Raw genomic sequence first — 24,288 nt, forward strand, 5'->3', positions numbered from 1 at the left:
AAGTGATTATGAGCTTCTCAAGTATTACCTGCTCCCAAAGGTTCGTGGTGGATTCACCTTGCCGGCCGCTGGTTTGGGTATTATTCGAGAAGCTGATGTCTACCAATCTCATCCTGCTAATCTTCCTGGTAATTACTTCTCCCACTTTAAAGGGGTTTTTTTTTTTTTTTTTTTTTTTTTTTTTTCAATTTGGAATGCTGTGTTCTATAAGATGTGTTTTTTGTGCTGCTGTAATCTGTAATCTGCAAGATGTGCTTTCTCTCGTTCTTATGATGTGTTGTTTTTTTCGTGTTCTCAACCTGGAAAAAATGATCAGGCTTGGACAAAGGAGAGGCGTCGTGTTATTTTTTCACCACAAGAGATCTGAGGTATGAGAACAGTGAGAGGACAGCCCGGACCACAAAGGATGGAAGGGGCCATTGGAGGATGACTAGCAAGCGTACTCCATTGTTTGAAGCTGATCGCTCAAACTTGGGTCGAAAGAATACCCTAGTTTACCACCTCACTAAGCCCCCAGGACCAGGTGTTCCCTCAAATAAGGATCTCAAGACTAACTGGATAATGCATGAATTCGTTCTCGACAGAAGTCTATATGATTGCTGTCAGATTCCATCAGCATCAACCAACAAGGTATACATGACTTGTTCTTCCTAATTAACCTGCATCACAAACTATCGTAGTTGGTTTCTGCTATGATGATTAAGAGCTGTTCTAGTTAAATACAAAACGTGAAAATTGATTCCATTAGATGTTTAAATATAGAGACAATTCTCATGTGAGTTCTCTACTTATAAAACATGTAGTCATATAGGTAGACGGGTCCTTTGGAAATAAGCAGAGAACCACTGTTTCTGTTTAAACTAAACTAGATAAATAAGGTGGACGAGTCATTTGAATTCATATTTTCCATATTTATATATTTACTTAATTTATTTTGTGGTGTAGCTCAAGCAAGTTGTGTTGTGTAGAATTTATGAAAGAAACAAGGCTGAAGCAGAACAAGAGAAGAGCCGAACTGATCAGGATAGCACAAGTTTACGAATCAGAGACGCAGGTGACAGTTCTGCTGGAATTGAGAGAAGAGAAACTTGCACCAAAAGGAAGCAACGTCCAACGTCCACCCCAGAAAAAGGCACATCAAGCTGCAACCACCATAAATCTGTTGCACTATTTGATCAAGAGGGACTGCCTTCTGGTCCGCCAAAACGATCTAGACTTGTTATGGTAGAGCAGGATGAATCCCGGATGCGCTGCAAAGAGGAGAATGGTCTTGAAGGAAATAGCCGCAATGACGAGGAGGAGGATGTCCAGTCGCGGATTGGTTGCATAGAGGATAATGAAAGCGGACATCTGATGGCAAGCGTCAACCAGGAGGAGGAGGAGGAGGAATTCCGGATAACCACGATGAACGGTGGTCATATTGAGGAGGGGAATGAAAGTAGTCAAGAGCTGCATCCAGCAAACGCGGGCACCGAGGAGAATTCTACAGCCTCTGGAGATTGTTTCAACAGCATTAACAAGCTGGCCAAATATACAAAGGCATAGTAGCGGTGATGTTTCATCTGATACAAGCTTCATTCGTGGAGATACAAGGCAGTAAATTCTTTAGGAAAGTTTCCCATTCTCACAGCAATTATCCATCGAGCCTGGAAATTTTTTTTTTTTTTAAAAAAAGGCTTGGACTTTCACCATTGCGAATCGTTCGATACTCCTATATAGCGGACACTGGAATAGGATACAGAAGTGTTCAAAAGAAGTCTTGATACTTCTTTGATCTAAAACTTTAATACTGATTCGGGTAAAAAGCAATTTTTTTTTTTGTATTTCGTTAATTAGTATATGTGTTTCATACTTAATTTGTTATGCAAACACTCTTCTAGGTTCTGGAATTAATCTGAACCTTTGACTACTGTTTGTAAAGTTTCATTGCATTTGATCCTTCCAAGTATACATTCATGGATACAAGAGACTAAATCTGGCTTCGTGCATTCACGAATTTACGAACCAAAGTTAGTACCATATAAACCTGCCCAGTTTCCATTTTGAAGGTAAAAGAATTCATAATATCATCGAATTAACCATTATGTCCAATGTCCAAACAAAAACTATAAATATCAAGATTGCATCTTCTCTCAAAATCTCTTTCATAATCAAAACCTGGGGCCAATAAAAAAAATGTCTTCTTTTCCATCTCACGTTCAATATTGCTTACCCAAAATCCTGCTCCTCCTAACCCTTCCCATTCAACCATCCTTGAGTGTCACACCCGATGGTCCTACTTTTCAATTGATCGTCAAAATCTGTAACCGAACACCAGACACACAATTCTGCAGGGACGTGTTACAACAAAATCTGCATAGCCCATCAACAGATGCTCGCACTTTGGTCGAAATATCGATCAGGCTGGTGATAGTAAATGTCACCAACACACTAGTTGCTGTGAAGCGGGCGAAAGCCAGGGCAACTAAAGAGGTAGCAGACCTTCTTACAATCTGCGAAGAGGGTTATGACGTAGTATTAAATGAATACGAGGAAGCTTCGCTTGCCATCAGCAAGAATGATATCAGGACCACGTTGTTTGATGAAGAACAGTCCACAAGACCTATAGAGGACTGCATCAAGAACATTAATCCCGTGGTGCCTCAGTTCCAATCATATAACACCATAAATCTAGCCCTTCATAGGGTCTCAGTGGCTTGTGCTGTGATTTATTACACCGAGCCGCGTACTTTCAACTTTGAAAAGGCTCAATATTTGTGGTGCTTTATCGCCATTCTCGTTTTATGTGGTTTTTTTTTGTTGAAACTTGCATGAAAAACGATGACAGTCATAGCAAACATCCTTTCATGACTCCCTAGTGTTCGGAGAGTAAGATTGCTGATTGGGCTCGTTAATCGGGCTTCAATAAGTTCGAGCCCACAACATATGAACAAAGGGCACTTTGGTTGAATGCAGGCCAGCCCAACATAAAAAACGTTCCTTTTTTTTTTTTAGTTTGCGTTATGTGTTTACAGTAGTATGGAAACCGCATAAAAAGTAGGAGACTTTTTAGCAATAGATTATCATATTTGCCCGATAAACAATTTTCTTAGTCATCATTATAACATCATCGTAGTGTATCATATAATTAATATAAATTATGTGGCAATACTGACTAATTACTCGATAATCTAAAAATCCACAGGTGGAATGATCCACACAAGTACTTTTTTAGAATCAATACGAGCACAATTACTTCGTAACTTTTATGTGAGTAGATTGGCCGAGGCCTATCTGGGGCTTATTTAAGCTTGGGCAAAATTTTGATAAGGATTTCGCAACTTTAACTGAAACATTGGACCTGCGGTGAAGCAGGTCAACCCAGTTCGGTGACTCCGTCTTACTCTATTTTTAGTGCTGGGAAGTAAACCATACGTGTTGCTCGGCCGTGCAACAGAACCTGGTCAGTAGCCCGTTAAGATTTTTTTGAGGTAAGATTCAATTCGGTGGGGCGGAATATCCAAATTTCTTGTCCAACTCTCTCGCGTCATTAACGGAATCTCAGATGCACTTGCACTCCTCGTACTTGTCATACTTTTATCATACTGCTAGAGTTAGAGTTTGGTGATATATCAACCATCAAACCAAATCTAGAACTCTTAACCAAATGTACAACTGCTAATTGTGACAGAACAGGTGGCGGGATTTCTGCATGCAAACTCCTCTTTTCTTTGGAGTACTTTACTTTCAGTTTGAGCGGCGTCCCGATTTAACCGCGTTTTCTCGTTTCCTCTCTCTACGTACTGCTTTTTTTCTTTCCTTTTCTCTCTGCTCACGAGAAAGAGAGAACAATCTGGTTTGTCATCATCATTCAATGTCCCCGTCCTGCCCTACTGCTACTCTCACCTTTTGCTTTTGCTTTTTTTTTTTGGCCCTTCTCCGATATCTTCTCTAGATACAAATAACCTGACTTCTAAGTTGCTTGCAAGTATAAAAGGTTTATTTTAATTGTATTTTTTCGTTTTTGACTTTGACTTTGGGCGTGAAAGTGAAATTCATTCAATTAGTTGGAGACAGAATTGGAATCGGGCTGCTGCTGGCTTGGCTTGGACAATTTTGTTTAGGACTCGGATCTGCAGATCACCGTCTAGCTAGCTGCAAATTTTTTTGGTACCAGAGTAATCTAAGTTTTTTTTTTTTTTTTTTAATTTTATAAAACGTTGATTCTACAAATACAGTTGCTAATAGAGGAGGAAAAAACAGGAGGAAACAATGGAGAAGAAGAAGTATCCAATCGGTGCGGAGCATTATACCCTGTACGAGGAGGTCGGGACAGGCGTAAGCGCTTCTGTTCATCGGGCGCTTTGTATTCCGTACAATGAGATTGTCGCCATCAAAATTCTCGATTTCGAACGCGATAACGTTGATCTGGTAACTCTCCCTTCTTGCCTCTGCGTTTTTTACTTTTTGCTTAAATAATTTCATGGCCTTCTTTTATGAGTAAATTATATATATATTGTTAGTGTGACATATGAGCAAATTTTGCACATGCATCGTATGATGACAGTGTATATATACTGACAGTATATATACGATTAATTTTTTTATATGTATATATATATGTGTGTGTGTGTTTGCGTATTTTCGAGTCATTTTTGCTTCGTGTTAATATGGTGACTCTGTTGTTGTTGCATGTGGGCTTGATTCATCGTCAACTGTCATTATGCTGGCGTGCGTACTTTTTTTTTTTTTTTTTTTTTTATCGTTTTAACGGAAACAGAAAGTAAATTGGAGTTTTTTTTTTAATTCTGTGGGTTTTTATATTATTGGGTCTAGTGATCGCCTCTTATGTCGAAACGAGTGCGAAATCAGATCTTAAGAGTGTTTAAATTGATAAGGTTTTTAAAAGAGATCGCCGGCAAAGATGTGAGGGACAAAACAAATAAATCTGAAGAAGCGCATTTTTTTGTCGTCTAGCCTATTACTTAGTATGATACACAGAAGGTAAGTATATTTTAATTCATTAGACGTTGGATTGTTTGAATGCAACGTGGAAAAGTTACTGAATATTGACCAGTTATCGTCATTACTATCTACTGTTTGCACAAAAGCTGGAGTCCTTGAAGCTTTGATTATTTGGAGCTCTGTTTGTGCTCTTTTCCCTTGTTTTCATGGTTGTTGTTAAATTAGTTTTATATGAATAAGAAATGAAAACAGAGTAGTTTCACTGGATATGTGTTTTTTTTTCCAACTTTTAAGTTGCAATTTTGAAATAAACTTGTTAGTTTTATCAAATGTTGGTATTATATAAGTGATGGAACAGATTTTATGATTGATATCAAATGAATTATAGACATATAGACTACCAACATATTCATCAATATATAGCTTTTTGTTTGTTTGGCAATTGAAAATTGTTGTTTGGAAAACTATGTTATGTTATTTCATTATAACCATGGTTGTATATTGGATAATTTGACAAACTTACATAATTTGACTCTACGTAGAATAACATTTCTCGAGAAGCCCAAACAATGGTCCTGGTTGATCATCCAAATGTTCTAAAATCGCATTGTTCGTTTGTGAGTGATCATACCCTATGGGTGGTCATGCCTTATATGGCTGGGGGTTCTTGTCTTCACATACTCAAGGCTGTACATCCAGATGGCTTTGAGGAGACAGTTATTGCAACCATATTACGTGATGTACTAAAGGGATTAGAGTATCTTCACAGTCATGGCCACATTCATCGAGATGTTAAAGTAAGTTGCCGTTGAACTTTTTGAGCAAATTGTATGCAAAATAGTCTTGATTTCAATCTTCATTACATATTATTTTTGCTTTCAATCAACAGCTTATCATATTTATAATGACATGCAACAGCATGTGTTGTGCAATACGGCAATTGTGTGTTTAAATACACAAGTGTACCTAGTTACAAGTTGTGGGCAACTTCTTGTTACTTCATAGTTTAACAACACAGGCACGAAATTTTAGTTCAATCTTCATTACCACTTGGTATATGCGCATATAGTAGACTTGTCCAAAAAATCAACCATGAATATGAAAAAGTATTACAGTGTAAGTATGTAAAATATTCTAAGAATAAACTTGAGCTTTTCCACTAGGTAGTAATGTTTAATAGATGAACCTGCATGTGAGGTAGAAAAGACTTTTGGGAGGCCTTAATGTTTCTTAGCTATGTATAATGCTTATACTACAGATTAAGTGAAGAAAACATAAAGCTGCATGTTACCATTCCCGGTAGAAAATGCCTAGCTAAGGCATCTCTTGTTTAATAAAAACTGAAAGAAAGCTTCGATACAAGCAGGATGAATAATTTTGTCCAATTGGAAGCATGTTGAGTTTCATGCTTTTGATAACTTTTAAGATCAAATAGGCATATGCATTAAAAGAGAGGAGCTAATCCTAATTGATGAGATGGTAGAGCATGGCTTTGGAAATTCGTTGATGGCAATATTTAAGACACTTAAACTGTATCTTGTTGTTAATGCGACAGCTTTATGCATTAAAAGAGGAGTGCTAATCCTAATCGATGAGATGGTAGAGCATGGCTTTGGAAATTCATTGATGGCAATATTTAAGACACTTAAACTGTATCTTGTTGTTAATGCGACAGCTTTTTTGAAAGTACTCAATTTAGATCCATCATCATTTTCATTACCCTTTTTTTTTGCACTCTTAGGCTGGAAATATTCTCATCGACTCTCGTGGTGGAATCAAATTGGGAGATTTTGGTGTTTCTGCTTGCTTGTTTGATTCAGGTGATAGGCAGCGCACGAGGAATACATTTGTTGGAACTCCTTGTTGGTATGTTCCATAGCAAGAGACTACTTTTTCACATTTTAGCACTTTCTCAATGTTATTTTGTTTGTTTGAATGACTACGTTGGAGGATTTCTTGTTAATACCTTTATAATTCAAAAGCTGATTCATACCCATGCATAAGTACATTAAGTTAGTCTACTATATCATCTTAACCAGTTTTTTATGATTCAAGCTTATGTTCATTTTCTTATCACTTTTCTTTCTGTCGTGTGTCCATTTTCTTACAGGATGGCGCCTGAGGTTATGCAATTGCATGGTTATGACTTCAAGTATGTCTAAATCTTGTCTCACTTTGTAAATTTGGATTTAAGATATAAATTCTATGTATTTAATTTGGGTTTGTTTATCTTGAAGAGCTGATATTTGGTCATTTGGTATAACTGCTTTGGAGCTTGCCCATGGCCATGCTCCTTTTTCAAAATATCCCCCAATGAAGGTGTGCATCTTCAAGTGACATGCTTTTTATGTTTGACACAATCAAAAAATTGTTAGTTTGAGCAGGATCTCATCTTATAGGTTTTGCTTATGACCTTGCAAAATGCACCTCCTGGTCTTGACTATGAGAGAGACAAAAAGTTCTCAAAGGTATGCTATTGACAAATATGATGTTTTTTTTTCCATTATGATTGTATTCTGAGATGTTGTTGGGCCTTTTTCCTATTATAGTCCTTTAAGCAAATGATTGCTAGTTGCCTGGTAAAAGACCCTTCCAAACGGCCTTCGGCAAAGAAATTATTAAAACATCCCTTTTTCAAGCAAGGAAGGTCAAATGATTATATATCAAGAACGCTCTTGGATGGTCTTCCTGCTCTGGGTGACCGACTTCAAGCACTTAAGGTTAGTGAAGTATGGCTTTTGATACAAGCACTAGTTTTCATTTTCATGGTTATTTTTGTTGACAGTATTTTATGTCAACCACAGAGAAAGGAGGAAGATATGCTAGCACAAAAGAAAATACCAGATGGGCAAAAAGAAGAAATGTCACAGGTTTGATTCTTCAATAGGCACTGTTTCGAGGGAACTAATAATTTTTACTTTTTTTTTTTGGTTGCATCCTCTGCAAGATTATTGAGAATTATGGTGAACAATAAATATTGATATTGGTTAAACATGCCTATGTAGGATAGGCACTTACATGTAAATTTTGGGTACCCAATTGATAGTGACTGTATCTATGGTCATGACAATCATCCTTTGTGGCTATTAGTGTATTAACATGTGAACTAATATGAGCAATTGATTAACGTGAATCAAAATGTGCGTCATGCTCCAAACTTCTTTTCTTCCAAGAACGTAGACAATTGTACTCGAGTCATTTTTCAAATGATCTAGTTGCATGGATTGTTCCTATGACAGTTGATATTGAGGTTTTATAATCCTTTTTGACAATTTACGTGTCTAGTTATTGATCCGATGTATATCCCTTGCAAGAGTATGTTTGGAGTGTCAAGTTTTACTCTTTTGAAGGAAATTTAGGATTTTGGTAATATGCCCAATTGTTTAGCAATTGTTTTATTATCTAATTTACCTAGGAAGTGAAGCTGCTTAAGAGTTGATGTTTGGTACTCCCATGATGGTTGTGATCTCTTAGGATATTGCTAAAACCTGTACTAGAATTATTACATTGTCAATTGTCTCAATTTATTTGGTTCTTGCACTACTTAATTTGTTTTCAAATGTCTGCAGAATGAGTATAAACGTGGCATCAGTGGTTGGAATTTTGATCTTGAAGACATGAAGGCTCAGGCTTCCCTGGTATAATAAATAACTTTGTCTAGTATATATATATTTTTAGAAATATTGTATTCTTGGTTTTAGGATTTGATGCTATTCTTTTTATCTAATTTATTCTTTATCTCAGATCCAAGATGAGGACATTATTGTTGAGAAAGACCAGAAAGGGAGTACGAATTCACTCTCAAGTCTTGATATACATGGAAAACAATTTCAACGTCAATTGTCTTCAGCCAGTCAATTTGCACTACAGCGTCAATCGTCATTTGCAAGTCAATATTCAGATCCTGTAGGTCATTTTGGTTTTTACAATGTGTTCTACTAGTATGTAACACTATGAGAGCTGCTCTTCTTGATGACCTAATGTCTTGTCGCTTCTCAGGATGACAATAATCTGATTACTCATCCTTCGTCAGCTGATTCTACCGTGGTCTATAATATGTATGTGATCCTACATCAAAGTTTGATTCATTGTTTTAATCACATTGGTGCATGCATTTTACTCAATCATAATTTATGAGCTCATATTTGGTTTTAATGCATATTGGGCGCGTTACTAAAGAACTTGGATCTCATACATTTTAGTCTTTTAGGGGTTCGCTAATTCAATATAATTTGCAGAGCTAAAAGCGAGAAATCTGATGATGATGCAAGCTGTTTCAATTCAGTCCATGAGCACCAGAACTCTATCCCCCAGATTGAGTATCATGCAGAAACTAATTCTTCCATAAGACCACATCCAGAGACCAATGGAAAATTAGCAGAGAATTTCATGCCATATTCTCATCAGAGGTAAATTCACTTTTGTACAGTGGATTGGACCATTTGCTAAATTATGGTTTTAATGAATAAGGGATAAGAATTTTTCTAAACTTATCCAATTTTTATGATTCATGATAGTTAAGCATTCCCAAGAAAATCCTCTTACAAAATTTGAAGATTTTTGTGCTTTAATGACCATTTCTTCATCCATAATCATTTTTCTAGGAACTTTCCTTGCTACATTGATAGCATCTTGATGTGTACATGCATGTTTGGTGATTTTTTTTTTAAGTTTATTAATTTCTCCTTTTAGAACATGTTTTTATTTATTTATTTTAAAAATATGCAGTGATAGTTTTCAAAGTCAGCCACAAAGCACATCAAATTACAATGTTGATCTTCCTCATCAAGCAGTAAATGATGTGCCTTCTGAGACAAGTTCTAAGGCTTCCAAAACATCAGGCAAGATTTTGCTAGTTTTACATCTTTTTTGTTTAAATGCATTGCGATCTTGTTTCTTGATTTCTATAGCTGTCAAAAGATAATAATCTTTTACATAAAACACACTTTTTGAGCAGTAAATAGTGACGAACTAGATGAAAAAGCAAAATGCCCTGTTGTTCAGCAAAAAGGCCGTTTTAAGGTTACTTCCGAGAACGTCGACTTTGAAAAGGTGATTTCCATTGTCTTAACGTTTAACATCCCGCAATAATGTCTGAACGTACTTTAGAAATTTTCTTTTTTCTTTTTTCAGGTTTCCCCTTCTCCAATTCTTCAGAAAAGTCAGAGCATGCAGGTGAGCTTTTTTAGGTGATGCATAAAAAAAACAATATTCTGTTCATTAGATGTCTTGTGCAATTGCATCCCTAAGTACAGCAATTGCATGATTGCTACTTTGTCAATTGTCATTATAAAGTTTTTTTAAATAGCATTACGGATAATGCAGGTCATTTCACCACAGCCTGGTACATCTATACCAGTTACTCTAAGTGAGGCTGCGGTTGCTATACCTCCTAATCTTCCTAACCAATCCTTTCATTCAATGCTGCAATCAGTTTTGCAAACAAATATTGTCCAAAGGGTATGGATTGAGTTTACATATCACCTTTTAGCGGTATCATTTTGCTTATAGCTTGTGACATTTATATTGATCTCAACAGGAGAGTATACTGAGTCTGATGAAGCTACTCTCTACTGGGGATAGTACAGGTAGGTGATGTCGATTAAATTGAATTGTTTTGCTCATTTTGACTTTCTTACATAATTCACTATTATGCAGTGGATGGAGCATGTGCATCGGCAAATGCAGCTATGACAGAGAAATCTTTGGTACGTAACTATTTACACTTCTTGGAAGTTGTGTGATATAAGAATTTGGCTTGTTTTGTGTGATTTTCCTCTTCATGTGGCACTTAAGTGTTGTAGTAGTTGCATGAAAACTTTATTTTATCACTTTTTCAAGTCATGAAATCTTAATTTCAAACCCAAGTTCTTGCGTATAGAGATGAGTTTTGAGGATATTAGACTTGATAGTTTTGACTAGTCAAGTACCAAGGAGCTTGCCTTCGTGAATTGTGTTGTTTAAACTAGTCTTTTGAGGTTGATTTTTCAAAGTTTAAGCTAACCATTTTTTCCCCTTTGGACTAGATGGAGGCAGCTCATGATCGGGAGAAGGAATTACTACGTGAAGTAACTGATCTGCAGTGGAGGTACTTGTGATGACATGCATACAAGGCATCATGCTAACTTGTGTTAAAACCAAATTCTAATTGCTTTGCACTTCATTTCCTTTATGTAGGCTCATATCTGCCCAAGAAGAGCTTCAAAAATGCAAAACAGAAAATGCACAGGCTGAATTTTGATATGCTTGAAGAGCAATACAATGAGGTTTATGTTCGAAAGAGTAGTCAAAATTAGGTTGGTGTTTGTACAGTTGGTCTCTTAAGTAGGTTAACATATTACTATAGATTACCAATTCGTGCCAATTCTGAGCCTGAAATCGGCTTTGTGCATAATGAGCTTTTCATTAAACTTTGTGATATCTAGTCACGATCGTATGGAGTAGACTCATGCTAATTTCTTTTCTCCTTAAAATTAGCCAACACGGGAACTTTCCTGGTAAAGAAGCCAATCAGAACAAATTTCAATCCTGTGTTCCCACCGTCGCAAGCCTACTGCAGCTGCCTATATGTCTTGAAGCACACACTCCAATCCTAAATTCCCACCATTGGTTGATTGATGATGGACTTAGGCTGGTCCTCCTTATACTTTATTACCTGTTTGGTTTCTTTATTTATGTTGCTAAGTTAGAAATTAGATTTTGGCCTCAGTTGATACCTGATGATTGATTATGTATAGAACCCGTACCGAGAGTAGCGGAGCAAAGAGATTTGGCAACTAATCTTTCCTCGCTGATCAAAGTTTAAGCTGTCCATTTCAAGAAAAATGAAAAAAAAATCAGATTGTCAACTTGCCTTTCTAAAAGCCTTGGTGTGTCCGATGCATCATCAATCACCCATGAGATCATGAGTATGCTAATTAATTACAAATTGATACAAGGTGTCATTCATCTGAGCACGCAAGGCCTTTGCTCTATGCAAATTGGAATTCACTCAGAAAAATGCAGGCGGGTACATTTTTCTTCCATCAAAAATAAGAGTGACATGGTTATGAACTCGTAATCACAATTGCATTGTTGACAGATCACGTATAAAAACAGTTCAGCCAGCTACATCACTGGCATTAAATAATAAATCAAAGGGTTGTTAAACCTTGGATTAGGGACCTAGACAGCTAAATCTGTAGGAGCCTGTCTATTTCATCAAATGTTAAATCACTTTTACGAGTTTTGGGTGCTTTTTCAACCTTTTGTCTGTATATGTACCTGTACACTGGATCGAGTAAGTAGACTCCAGAAAATACGCTATCACCGGAAGATTAAGAACTTTTGACGTGTTGCCGGAATCGTCCACGTATTCACAAATGAATTTAAAATTCGACTTTTACACTTGTTATGGATCCAACAGTGAGACAGCGCATTCACTGTCAATGTATATAAGATCTACATTTATTAATTTGGGTGCTTGTAATGATCAAAACTAAACTAACAGGCTAGGACGAGGCCTGGGCCTGTGTTTAATTTCGTGCTAAACACCTCCGTTTTTCTTTTTTGGGGATTGAGGGCGGAAGCCATAATTACGTAGCTTTTCTTGCTTAAACAAAGTGGGGAACGGGATAGTGATAGAAGAGAAGGACGTCAAGCACAATGCCCGGATTTGTCTTGTGTGGAATGCTTGGCAACAATAAGAAATCTGTAATGGATAAGATTCAATGGCAACATGAACGGGCTTGTAACATGAAGTGGAATATCACCTAACTGTCGGTACTACTATATAATCTGATTTTAAATCTTCATCTACATATTGGTAGCGACGTACGTATCAAATTATGATATTCGATTATCGAAACAAGTTGCATTCTACCTGAGTTATAAGATATTTAAGTTTCAAACTCAAACTCAAATTTTGATCGAATAGGCTTCTAATGGTAATCTTGATGCTCATTTGCACCTTAATCCATACTCTTTTGTACCAAATTTAGGCTGCCTAATCCGCCGCCATTGATATTAAAGAGAGAGCCTAATCCGTCATTTTGTTCAAATTTATCTTTTCTTTCATGCATTGTCAGCCAAGAGAGAGCAGCTAGTGATATCCTTAACTAGGGTTGGCTTAACATCCCAAATTTTAGCTAATGGTAATCTTTTTTTTTTTAAGGATAATTTTTTTTAAAAAAATAAAGTTAGTAACTTGTTTTAAACACAACGAACCATGTTCGATTCAGGCTAAATAGTCACTCATTGCCAAATTCTTGGGCTCTTTCCACACTTCTTGTTCAACCTTTGCATTTGGGAACAGTAACAAATACAATGGAGGTACGTACGTATACAAAAAAATTTAAACAAAAAAGGTCTTTTATAGCTTTGTAAGAAGATACAAGCACAATGCATCTAAGAAGGGAGAACTATCAAGGTAGCTGCAGGCTTAATAACGTGGTAGCTGATTATAGACTCTTCTACGTTAGAGAATTGAGGTCGAAAAAATCAAAGGTAGGTGGATGTCCAATTCTTTAGCTCACTTCGAAGTTTAATTTATTGTACCTTGATAATTTGAATGCTGGACAGCAAATGTTCGAGTACAGAGCCTACAGGCTACTTTTGACAAGGGCGGCTAATCCAACGATAATAGTCATTAGTTTCCGGAACGATGAAAGGTGATACTCCTTCCGTCCCACTTTGATAGTCCTGTTTTCCTTTTTCGTCTATCCCAAATTGTAGTCCAGTTTTCAATTGAAGAATGTAGTTGTATTTTAATTTTCTTAAAATACCCTTATTCAATGTAAGTTGTTGTTACTATAAACCTACCCCATTTAATGAGAGTTGATTCTTTTTTTACTATCAATTCAAGTTCCCATAAAATTATACTCTAATTAATGTGAGGGTATTTTAGGAAAATAGCTACCTAAATTGATTGTTCCAATAAAGTTAACTACTTTTTTTTTAAACTGTGTGAAAAAATAATCAGGACTATCAAAGTGGGACGGAGGGAGTATGATACTAAATTGGTTTTACGTTCGGTCTTGAGCCTGATTTTTTATTAATGTTGTCTGTAGAAAAAGGAACCAAAGGTTGTGGATCTTGTGATCTAGCTTTGATATCTAGCTTAATACTATCGTGGCTTCCTGACAAACAACAATTATGTTTTCAGAGTTTCATTTGCCAGTTGGATGGATTGAATAAAGATTCAATCTCTGTCGCATTAGATGGTCTGAAAACAAAATCGAAAATGCCAGAAAACTAAAACCATTAATAAATTAGGTTCAATCTGGTGAAGCCGCCGGAACCTATGATCCCTGGATGAATTAAAGTCTATCATTTTGCCTTTTTCTAACATTAAAAATAACCTATGAAAAGCTTTGCCCGTTGTCCATGAAAAGTTGAACAATCACCGATGTGAGTAATAATTGCTGCAAATTCGCCAGAAGCTGCGGCTAAAGCGGTCTTGTTTTAGCAGATTTAGGGTGCGTTTAATAAAATTTAGAGGCGTAAATAAGTCGAATATCTCGTGTTTAAATACTGTTTGTTAAACTACTCAAATAAATCTCGTGTTCGTTCGATAATGTTCAAGTTTCAAATCAGTGTTCGTGTTCGGCTCGTTAAGCAAAATCCTAATTCGAGTTCGAGTTCGAGTTCGAATTCGAATTCGACTCATTTAACATAAACGAGTCATTTGCGAACAGGCTCGAGATATTCGAATCCAAACTCTGGAGACGTTTGAGCAACACATGTACGGGACTAACAGAGGCTGAAAAGCCTGTAATAGGAATTAGGAATACAATACTAACCCTAAATTTTGTGAAATGACAACTAGGCCTTGTATTCATTCGATTACTTGTCGAGCCAAAATGTTTGTTCGAACTTGACTCATATAAAATTTCGAAGGAACAGTTATCGAACAGAAAAGAGCCTAAATGAACCAAGCTAACGAGCAGCTTGGTTCGTTTAACAGCACTAATAAAACTGAAGTTTGAAACTTGATATTTAAATCCGCTAATTTATTCAATTATTAAGTATTGAAATCTTAACATTTGATAGTATTTTGTATTAAGTAATAAGTGAACAATTTATCAATTATTGTATTGAGCAAGTTCTGTTAAACAATAGAGAACCAATTAATTAATCAAGTCCTATTTTTTGTTACAAAAAATGTCTGGACGTATAATATGTAAATAGTATTAAATTGAGTTATCAAACATGGTTTTAATATTGAAAATTACGTGAATTATGATGGACTTGAAACTTGAAAGTGGAGAGGGAATGTATAATCCATGTTGATCTTGATTTGGATTTGAATTGACCTTTGAGTCTAGATCATGTATGATCCATATACCTAAACCGGGACCAGAGTCTAAACAAGTAAAATAAAAATAGATTGTAATCATATAATAGCAACGGTAGAGTGTATATGATTCACTGCACATACCAACCCCCCAATTAATGTATCACAAAATCTCTTGGAAGCACATACTAATTGCACAACTAACTCTCTTTTCTTTGTCCTCTCTTCTATTCTCAATTAAGTAAATTAATTTGTAAAGCGGGACGAGGATAGTTGTTGACTTGTCCTCTAGTCCCAGATGAAAATGACACGAACAGTAGGACATCCTCGATTTTGTGAATTTCTATGACATGCTATTATGCTTGTTGAGGTAAATTAATTCGTTTTATCCAACCAAATTTGGAAGCAAAAATTCTTTATCTTTCTTGAATACGGTAAAAACCAAAAGGAAATTAAATTCTGGGCAATCACTGCAGGGACATATTAATGATCACCAAATTCTAGTTCAAATGCTTTGGTGGCTTTTCAAATTTAAACCGAATTTAGAAGTTTTATTCATTTTCAACTAAAAAAACATGCAAGCACATATAAAATTTCCAAAATTTACATCATTTGGTTGTAAAGTTTCATTATCCAGTTATTTTATACAGCGCTCAAGTCTCTTAAACGTTCATCGAATTTCAAAATAATTCACAATATATGTTTGTCGATTACTAGGAAAACTTTTTAAAATGCTTCTTATTAAGGAAAAAGATACCTAAAACATCTCAATTAATTTCCTCTTCTATTTATGACCATTCTTTTTACTTTTTGAAACTATGAGATATTTTCATAGCAAAAACGAAGATGGTGGATTGATTCGACACCTCTTTGCATTAGATAGGATTCAAATCCCTGATCTACAGCTCAGAGAGGAATTAAATTTTCGGTGGCCACCGGGCCGTAGCTCAGTGGTTTGTGAGAAACATGTTAACTTGTAAGTAAATGAGAATGACAATTGCACTCTCAATCTGAACAGATAAATGACAAATCAATCGCAGTGACATTAGCGTACTAGCTTTTGTTTTCCAATTAATGAGCTTTGTTTTCCGATTAATTCATCATTAATTTCTTTTCATACAAGAAGTGTCCCATTGTTCACCAAACAATTTCTTCAATCTAAAATCATCCACGTAGGTGTGTCTTTGAATTATGGGCAACCGGATGCGTGCATGAAAGATGATAGCACCCTTTTCAATTTACTTTTTGTTGTATCGTTTCTTAAACCCGTACATACATGCAAATATCAACTAGCACTCCAGTGGCGCCTTTATCCTCCTCAAAAACATTGAATAACTTTAGAACATCTTACCAGGAAAAAAATGAAAAAGAAAAAGAGAATGGAGTGAGTTTGAGAGATGCAAATACTTAAACCACTCACTGCATTCTAATATAAACAAGTAATGCGATTCACCTTGAAATCTAAAGTTACTACTTTATTATTATCATCCTCAAATTTTAGGTACTTTCGTTCTCTATAAATAAAATAAAGGGTTCATCTTGTATACGTCCACATAAAACTAAAATTTTGTCTTAGCGTTTCAGTAGTAATTAACAAGTAATATTTTGAACTTACATTATTGTGCTTGTGAATTTCAAAATCTTGTGATGCTACAATAAGAAAGTTATGATGGCATGGAATCCTCAAGACCAGGCTTAGGAAATTCCATGTTGTTAGCGTAGGTCTATCATATAAAAGTGGCATATTTTTTAAGAACACGAAACAGCTCCAAATCAAGCCATATATTTGCTAAATTGATGCCAACATCAAGGGCTTGCTTGCCAAAGTATGAACTCTAGCAAAGCTTGTACTTGCAAAGAAACAGAAGCCAAATTCGGGCGTCCAAACTTCATGGGCTGTTAGTTAGGTACAGAGCTGTTAAGATCACTGCTACTCTGCACTGGAAGTTGTTCGGTTCGGTTGGTCCCCCACCTTCCCTTCCGCCCAAGCTCATGGCTTACATATCCACACAAAATCGATGAACATTGTTGCAGTTATTCAACACTACTCAATGAGCTCACAAATAAGAAAGCTTCATTGGAGCCAGGGCCAACATCAGAGAAACTTGTAAGTGAAAAGTATTGAGCTGTTCTACAACAATCATACCATCAACGTCTCGACTGTAATCCAAATCCACTACTTTCTTGATTTACCGGCCACCCACCCCCCCCTCTGCCCCCAATCCCAAGAATGTAGCAAGTCACTGGCCACCACCATACACACCTCTCATTAATTCCTTTCTTTGTATGTGATGGCACAACCAACAACTGTCAACTATTAAAGTTGATTTGTTTAATTAGAAATGGACGATTGGTTACTTGTCAATTTTTAGCAGGTGGGATTTTGAAAACTGCAATTGCTACGCATAGACAGAAGTTTTTCATGATTATGAACGGTAAAAGCTTTGTATCCTTAGATAGGCTGCTTTCTTTCAAGTCCTATAAGTATTCTGTTTCCTTGGAATCTATACATATAAATTTGAGCAAGAGTCAAGCCTAAAAGTGACAGTGCAAGGCTAAAAATGACTAAAGGGTGGTTTTCATTCTCATGTTGTTTTAATTACCCTACCAAGTTTGTTCTTTTTTGTCATTATTGTTTGCTTTCTTTTTAGCCATTTTAGTTATTTTGAAATAAGTTTCAGCGAGCTCTGTCTCAAAAAAAAAAAAAAAAGTTCCATGCTATAGTAGCTTTGGAGGTTTCCGCAAATGGAGGGAGAAAAGGTTACTACAATGATTCAAGCAAGGATAACAATCCCAGATAAAAGAACTGCTTTTTCTGGGACAACGACTGCTCCCCTGTTTGCCTGGCCATGGGAACACTATGGCAATTACAAGGTATGTCTTGCTCTGTGCGCGTGTATGTATGTTTATGTGTATTTTTGTCTGTTTCCAACTTTCCTCCATATGAAAAACGTTTTGTCTCTACTGATTTTGTGCATTGGTTTATGGGATGATACAGTACTTGTTTTACGTGGCACTTCTTGCAAAATACTTGTATCCTACTACTACAACTGAAGAAGGCACCGAGGGGAGTAGTTGGTGCTTACATATTCTACTCTTGTTCCTCCTAAGAGGTCTCCTTTATCAACTGTGGAGCTCTTATGATTATATGTTTTTCCTCAATCGAACTCGCCGGATTTCTGAAGAGGGCATTGATTTTAAGCAAATTGATGCAGAATGGAATTGGTAACAATTTACTGTCTTTCTCCTTCGCCTTCCCATGTCCAAATCTCACCAGAATTTTTTTTTTTTTTTTTTTTTTTTAGCATTTGTCATCCTTTATTATTTCGTGAACCAGTTTTATGCTTTATGGTGGGACAGGGATAATTTCTTAATTCTTCATGCTATTGTGGCTGTGCTGGCCTACTGGAGCTTCCCATCTCTAACCAATCTTCCCCTCTGGGATGGAAGGGGTATTTTTTGTTGTCTTGCACTCCACATTGGGGTCTCGGAGCCAGTTTATTATTGGCTACATAGATTACTGCATTCCCCAAATCTCTTCACAGATTACCATTGGCTGCATCACAGCTCTAAAGTTTCACATCCGTTCACAGGTAAAAAAAATGATGTATTACCAACATTATCAGCTACTAAAAAGTTAAAAGATTTATTGGCCAATGATTTCTTTTTCATTTTTTTCTTGTGCAGCTGGACATGCAACATTTCTTGAACATCTGGTATTATGTATAGTTATAGGAGTACCAATCTTGGGCACTGTCTTTATCGGCTATGGATCAATAAGCATACTGTACAGTTATGTTTTGCTTTTTGATATGCTCAGATGCTTGGGACATAGCAATGTGGAAGTTATTCCTCATCATCTTTTTGAGAATATTCCACTTCTCAGATATCTTGTTTATACTCCTACGTAAGTCTGAAGATCCTGTTTCCGTATTATTTTTTGAGCAAGTTTAATTTTTTTTTCTCTTTGTGAATTCTGCCTGTCGGTTCTTTGCCTTTATCTGGTTTTCCTTCAGAAATAAGTGAAGTAGAAAGTGCAGTTATGTTGGCTCAGGAAGCAAAAAGTTCTGTAGTGTTGGGTGCCATTTATTGCACAAGGTTCTGAAGTAGGAATTTGCAGAGCAGTGATGCAAGGATATAGCAGGGGCACCATGCAACTGAATCTTAGTTAATGATAGATGTCACAAAACAATTTTTTTTTTTTGGGCGTTGTTGGATTGCTGGACTTAAAAATATTTAGATATTTAATGGAGGCCAGATAAATGATTTTGCTGTTTTGATCTGAATTTAAGATCAACTCGAGCTCACTTTGTTCTCTCTCTTTTATCACTTAAGAGCTCTCTTTCAAAAGCTTAGTCATCGGGAGACGTACATTTAACAGTATGAGAGTAGTTCCTTTCCTACTAGGTTGATGGGTGGTACTGTTACGATTCAGCCAAGTAAATGCAGAACTTAAAACACCTTGCAAAAAATTCTAATTATTGATATCAAAAAATTTGAATTAAACCAAAAAGCAAATAAAGTTGCTGTCTTTAACATGTAGTAGTTACAACTGAAGTCACTCCATAATCACAAATATAATTTCTGTTTGTCTCTGCAGATACCATAACATACACCACATGGACATGAGAACAAATTTCTGCCTCTTCATGCCAGTTTATGATATATTGGGAAAGACAATAAACACTCGTTATTGGGATCTCCACAAAGATATAAGCTCAAGGAAAAGTGAGTCTTTATCTACATGATTCTATCATCCGTCAGACATTATGCTTGTTAAGATTGTATAACTCAATACTTTATTACTCTAGATTTCATTGTTTTACTGCCAAAAATGACTTACTGCAACATCTTCTTGGTACTTTTGCTGCACTTTCTGAAGCATTATGTAATTTCGACAATACAAAGCTATGTGCAGGTGTTCAGTAAATTATGGGGGGGAAGGTCCTCATTTTAGTTTGGCATTTTTTCTGTACGTAGTTTTCGTTTTTCATTTTTTCCTTCAACTTGCTCCAATAACTCAAAAGATCATCATGGTAATGATGAGTTGCACATCTGAGTGGTCAGAAGCAGCTGTCTTTCAGGCATCTCATTTATGATAGTGCTTGTTACTTTGCTTCTAAAAATTTTGATCACCTTGTGTTTCAATTTATCTATCTTTTCTTGGCTGGACAGAAACAAGTGCACCAGGGTTTGTTTTTCTTGGCCACGTCGTGGATATAATGGCTGCATTGCACACTCCATTTGTTTTCCGATCATTCAATTCCATACCTTTTAGCAAAAAGTTCTTCCTGTTTCCTTTCTGGCCTCCTACCTTTTTAGTAATGCTTGCCATGTGGGCCAAGTCCAAGACATTTTTGGTCAGTTTTTACAATCTCAGAGGCAGACTGCACCAGACATGGGTTGTGCCAAGGTTTGGTTTCCAGGTAGCTGCTTTACTCCTTTATCTGCTGTATTCTCTTACATATGATAACTTTCTATGAACCTGATGCAAGTTACTAGAATGTCGTAAAAAGTAGAAACTCAGACCTTCATGATTAATAGACATGTATCCACAGCTTTTTATTCATTCCTAAACATTTCTTTTACTGGACAAGCTATAAAATTCTGCAGTTTATTATTGGAGGTTAAGTTTCATAGATAACTTTGTAATTCATTTGATAAAGAACACTAGAATATGTTATTTGAAAGAGAAAATTAGCGGACATTGTAGCTGCTTTTATTTTTCATGTAGATTTTCAGTATCATGGACTAAGAGAAAACTAGTTGATATTACTGTTGATTTAGGTGATCAGGTTTTACCGATTTAATCTGAAGCATTTGTGATTTTAAATTTTGCAGTATTTCTTACCTTTTGCTGCAGACGGCATAAACAAGCAAATCGAAGAAGCCATCCTTAGAGCGGATAGACTTGGTGTCAAGGTCATTAGCCTTGCCGCACTAAACAAGGTTGGCCTCGGTCCTTTTTCTTTTGCTTTTCCTGTTATGATCCTACCTTGTTTATCTTTCTAGCTGAACTGCTATTACTTATTCAATGCTGAGCTTAAATTATTAGATGATGAAATTTCAAAATAAATTCTTGAACAATGATCTGCCCGTTAAGTTTGTAGGGAAAGAACCATGGTCAAAACTCAAAACTAGTACATAAATTTGCAAGGTATAAAAAACATGTTCTTCAGTATGCTTTACACAGATCTCTACTGAAAAGTTTTGATGATTCGACTGGGTAAAGATTCACTTCTTGAAATATGTTTTGACAGAATGAAAGTCTGAATGGAGGTGGAACGCTGTTTATTAACAAGCATCCTGATCTTAAAGTTCGGGTCGTCCATGGAAACACCTTGACTGCTGCTGTGATCCTAAACGAGATTCCTCGAGATGTTGATGAGGTGTTCTTGACAGGTTCAACTTCAAAACTGGGAAGGGCCATTGCCCTCTATCTGGCTCGTCGAAGGGTCAGGGTTCTGGTAAGAGCTGCTTGACACCTAGTCACCTACTAACAGTTGGGATATGAGTGGAGTTTTAGATTCATTTGCGGTTTCCCTTTGAAATGTCTTTGCTACAAGAACAACATGCTGCTGCCACATACAAATACCAGTTCAGCTAGCCGAAGAAAGGCTGAAATCTATAAAATCTTTAAGGCAAAATTCTCGTGAACAGAATGTACAATGTACTATTTTGTTATCAACACAATGATGGCATGTTGCTGCTATTATGATAGACATTTGCCTTTTTATTCCCTTTTTAAATCCAACAAAGATTGCCCTTTTCATTATTTTTCCATTTTTGGTAAGGTCCTTATACATATGCAGATGCTTACACAATCCACGGAGAGATTCCTAAAAATCCAAAAGGAAGCTCCCGAGGAACTCCAAAAGTTTCTTGTTCAAGTAACCAAGTATCAAGCAGCTAAGCAGTGCAAGGTAACAGTTATTGTTAACTTACATGGATTAATTCTGCATATATACTAGTATAGAATTTTATTTGTGAAAGTGACAAAGACAATTTGGAGGATGCCAAATCCTCTTTAAGAAACATAACTTGACCAGATTTTGCTTACTAATCTATGTGCTTATCTCGGTGAAGATTGTTTAGAACTCCAACTTGTATAGAGACCCGAAGCATAAGGAAAACCAATCTTATAACAGAGCATGAACAGCATCACTCGTGTCTGAAAATGTCCTTCCATGCATCTCCTTCTATGCGGCCTTCTTAATTTCCCTCTTGTACAATCTGGTCATTCAGGATCCTTGGTTTGAATTTGTCAAGTCGGACGAAGAATTGCATGTCCTTAAGTAAACCACTGGACAATCAAGATGTTATCTGATCAATACTGTTTGAAGGGGGAGATGGCTTTCTTTTTGTGCTGTCTAGTGCCAACTTTTCCTACTTACTGTATTTTTAGCATGGTCATTGACTTTGATGGTGTAATCCTGAAATTCACGATGCTTCACAATAACTAATCACCTTTTTATTTTTTGAATCACTAGACATGGATTATTGGAAAGTGGACTACTCCTCGGGAACAAAGTTGGGCGCCATCAGGGACACATTTTCATCAGTATGTGGTTCCCCCCGTCATTCCTTTCCGCAGGGATTGTACTTTCGGGAAGTTAGCAGCAATGAGACTTCCAGAAGATGTAGAGGGCCTTGGATCATGCGAGGTAGAGTTGACTTTATCACCTTTCAGTCTCGTTATTATCTTAGAAAAACAGGGATTACACCAAGAAAACAAGTTCAGGATGAAAGTCTATTGAAGATTTTTGTTTTGGGGGGGGGGAAGGGGAAGGGGGGTGGAAATATGGTTTCATTCATTAGCATGATCAACTTATTTATTTCCTGCATGTTAGTTGGCTACGCCTCAATGTCATAGATCGTCTTTTTCGATCGATCATTCGGAGATTAACAACAGTTGACTTAAAGGTATTAGCATTTGTAGGAAAACGCTAATGAACCATTTAAATGAATAATAACATGCAATGAGTTTGGTTTGTTTCTTGTTTGTGTCTACTAACACTCTTCTCCATACTGCTCCAGTACACAATGGAAAGAGGTGTAGTTCATGCTTGCCATGCCGGTGGGGTGGTTCATTTTCTTGAAGGTTGGAAACACCATGAGGTGGGAGCTATCGATGTTGATCAGATTGATGTTGTGTGGAAAGCTGCCTTGAGGCATGGCCTCAAGCCCATGCAGGTCAAACAAATTACAGAATTTCATTAAACTGCTGCTGTCTATTCCTTCCATAGATCGATAGATATCAACTGGGTATCAATATACTCTCTTTTGTTGCCAGTTCATAGATATCACGCTCTTTTCTCCTCTTTCATTTATCTCATCCTTTTGGAGAAAGAGCTCCATCATATCCCAAATTTTAATATGTTACCTATACAAAACAAAAGAATTTGTACAATATTATTACGATGTCAAACAAAATGCAAGCACATACACACACTCTCTCTTCTCCCCCCTGCTTGGAATCTTCTGTTTGGGATTTCGTTTTTGTCCCGTTTGTCCCCTCCCTGTTTAATTGTCATGTGTATTGATTAATAACTTTTAGAATTCTATTATACTGATTAATAACTTTTAGAATTTTATTGTAGATAAGTCCTGCAATTGGGGGATAAGTCAGTAGGACAATACACGTGGCACTTAAGTAAAAACGGGACAGATGGGACAGAGTCAAAATCCGGAAAACAGATGATTTGAAGCCACAATTCTCCACCAAATTAGGCGGAAAGAACATTACTCCTATAAGCAGTTTTTCGGTTGTAGTCTATACCCAATTTGGATGTAAAATCTTATCCTTTACCTTCTTCTCCAATGCTTGTTGCAAATCTTGCTATTTGTCATTGAGAAATTGACATAATGCGTTTCAAATACCAGTTTCTGTTCTCTTTCTCTCTTCTCTTCTACAGTGCTGATTCATATTAACATCACTCAACTTCTTAGCCAATATAAACGTGGGTTTTTCTAACGGGTTCGGGCAACCGTTGACACATTTAATATTTAACTAAACCTATTATATATATACACATGCTAACAATTATTATTCTGTCTTACATCAACGTACT

General features: G+C 36.4%; 2 protein-coding genes across 8 annotated transcripts; both read left to right on the forward strand.

Moving 5' to 3' along the window:
* The first annotated feature begins 3,356 nt into the window (after positions 1-3,356).
* LOC113741713 (uncharacterized) lies at positions 3,357-11,393 on the forward strand. 4 transcript variants are annotated; one of them, XM_072047248.1, is made up of 22 exons: positions 3,357-3,470; positions 4,057-4,149; positions 4,243-4,410; positions 5,487-5,741; positions 6,686-6,810; positions 7,055-7,096; positions 7,182-7,263; positions 7,344-7,412; positions 7,494-7,664; positions 7,749-7,814; positions 8,514-8,582; positions 8,689-8,850; positions 8,944-9,002; positions 9,183-9,353; positions 9,673-9,785; positions 9,902-9,996; positions 10,078-10,119; positions 10,270-10,404; positions 10,484-10,532; positions 10,603-10,652; positions 10,971-11,032; positions 11,122-11,393. In XM_072047248.1, exons 3-22 carry the CDS (start codon positions 4,252-4,254, stop codon positions 11,183-11,185), a joined length of 2,040 nt encoding a protein of 679 aa, XP_071903349.1. In that variant the 5' UTR covers positions 3,357-3,470; positions 4,057-4,149; positions 4,243-4,251; the 3' UTR covers positions 11,186-11,393. The 4 variants fall into 4 exon arrangements, with proteins under 4 accessions (XP_071903349.1, XP_071903350.1, XP_071903348.1 ...); XM_072047249.1 differs by having other exon boundaries at positions 3,450-3,470; positions 4,047-4,149; XM_072047247.1 differs by lacking the exon at positions 3,357-3,470 and adding an exon at positions 3,496-3,976 and having other exon boundaries at positions 4,047-4,149.
* A 5,479-nt stretch (positions 11,394-16,872) lies between these two features.
* On the forward strand, positions 16,873-24,115 carry LOC113738837 (very-long-chain aldehyde decarbonylase CER3-like). Of its 4 annotated transcripts, XM_027266108.2 has the most exons (13): positions 16,873-17,324; positions 17,899-18,091; positions 18,216-18,442; positions 18,578-18,810; positions 18,905-19,124; positions 19,818-19,945; positions 20,393-20,643; positions 21,059-21,166; positions 21,478-21,684; positions 22,012-22,140; positions 22,708-22,881; positions 23,255-23,410; positions 23,805-24,115. In XM_027266108.2, the coding sequence occupies exons 2-13, from the start codon at positions 17,963-17,965 to the stop codon at positions 23,847-23,849; spliced, it is 2,007 nt and encodes a 668-aa protein (XP_027121909.2). In that variant the 5' UTR covers positions 16,873-17,324; positions 17,899-17,962; the 3' UTR covers positions 23,850-24,115. The 4 variants fall into 4 exon arrangements, with proteins under 4 accessions (XP_027121909.2, XP_027121910.2, XP_027121911.2 ...); XM_027266109.2 differs by lacking the exon at positions 16,873-17,324 and having other exon boundaries at positions 17,685-18,091; positions 22,030-22,140; XM_027266110.2 differs by lacking the exon at positions 16,873-17,324 and having other exon boundaries at positions 17,686-18,091; positions 23,818-24,115.
* The last annotated feature ends 173 nt before the right edge of the window (positions 24,116-24,288 follow it).

The sequence above is a fragment of the Coffea arabica genome, chromosome 4e (genome assembly GCF_036785885.1).
Source record: "Coffea arabica cultivar ET-39 chromosome 4e, Coffea Arabica ET-39 HiFi, whole genome shotgun sequence".
NCBI lineage: Eukaryota > Viridiplantae > Streptophyta > Magnoliopsida > Gentianales > Rubiaceae > Coffea > Coffea arabica.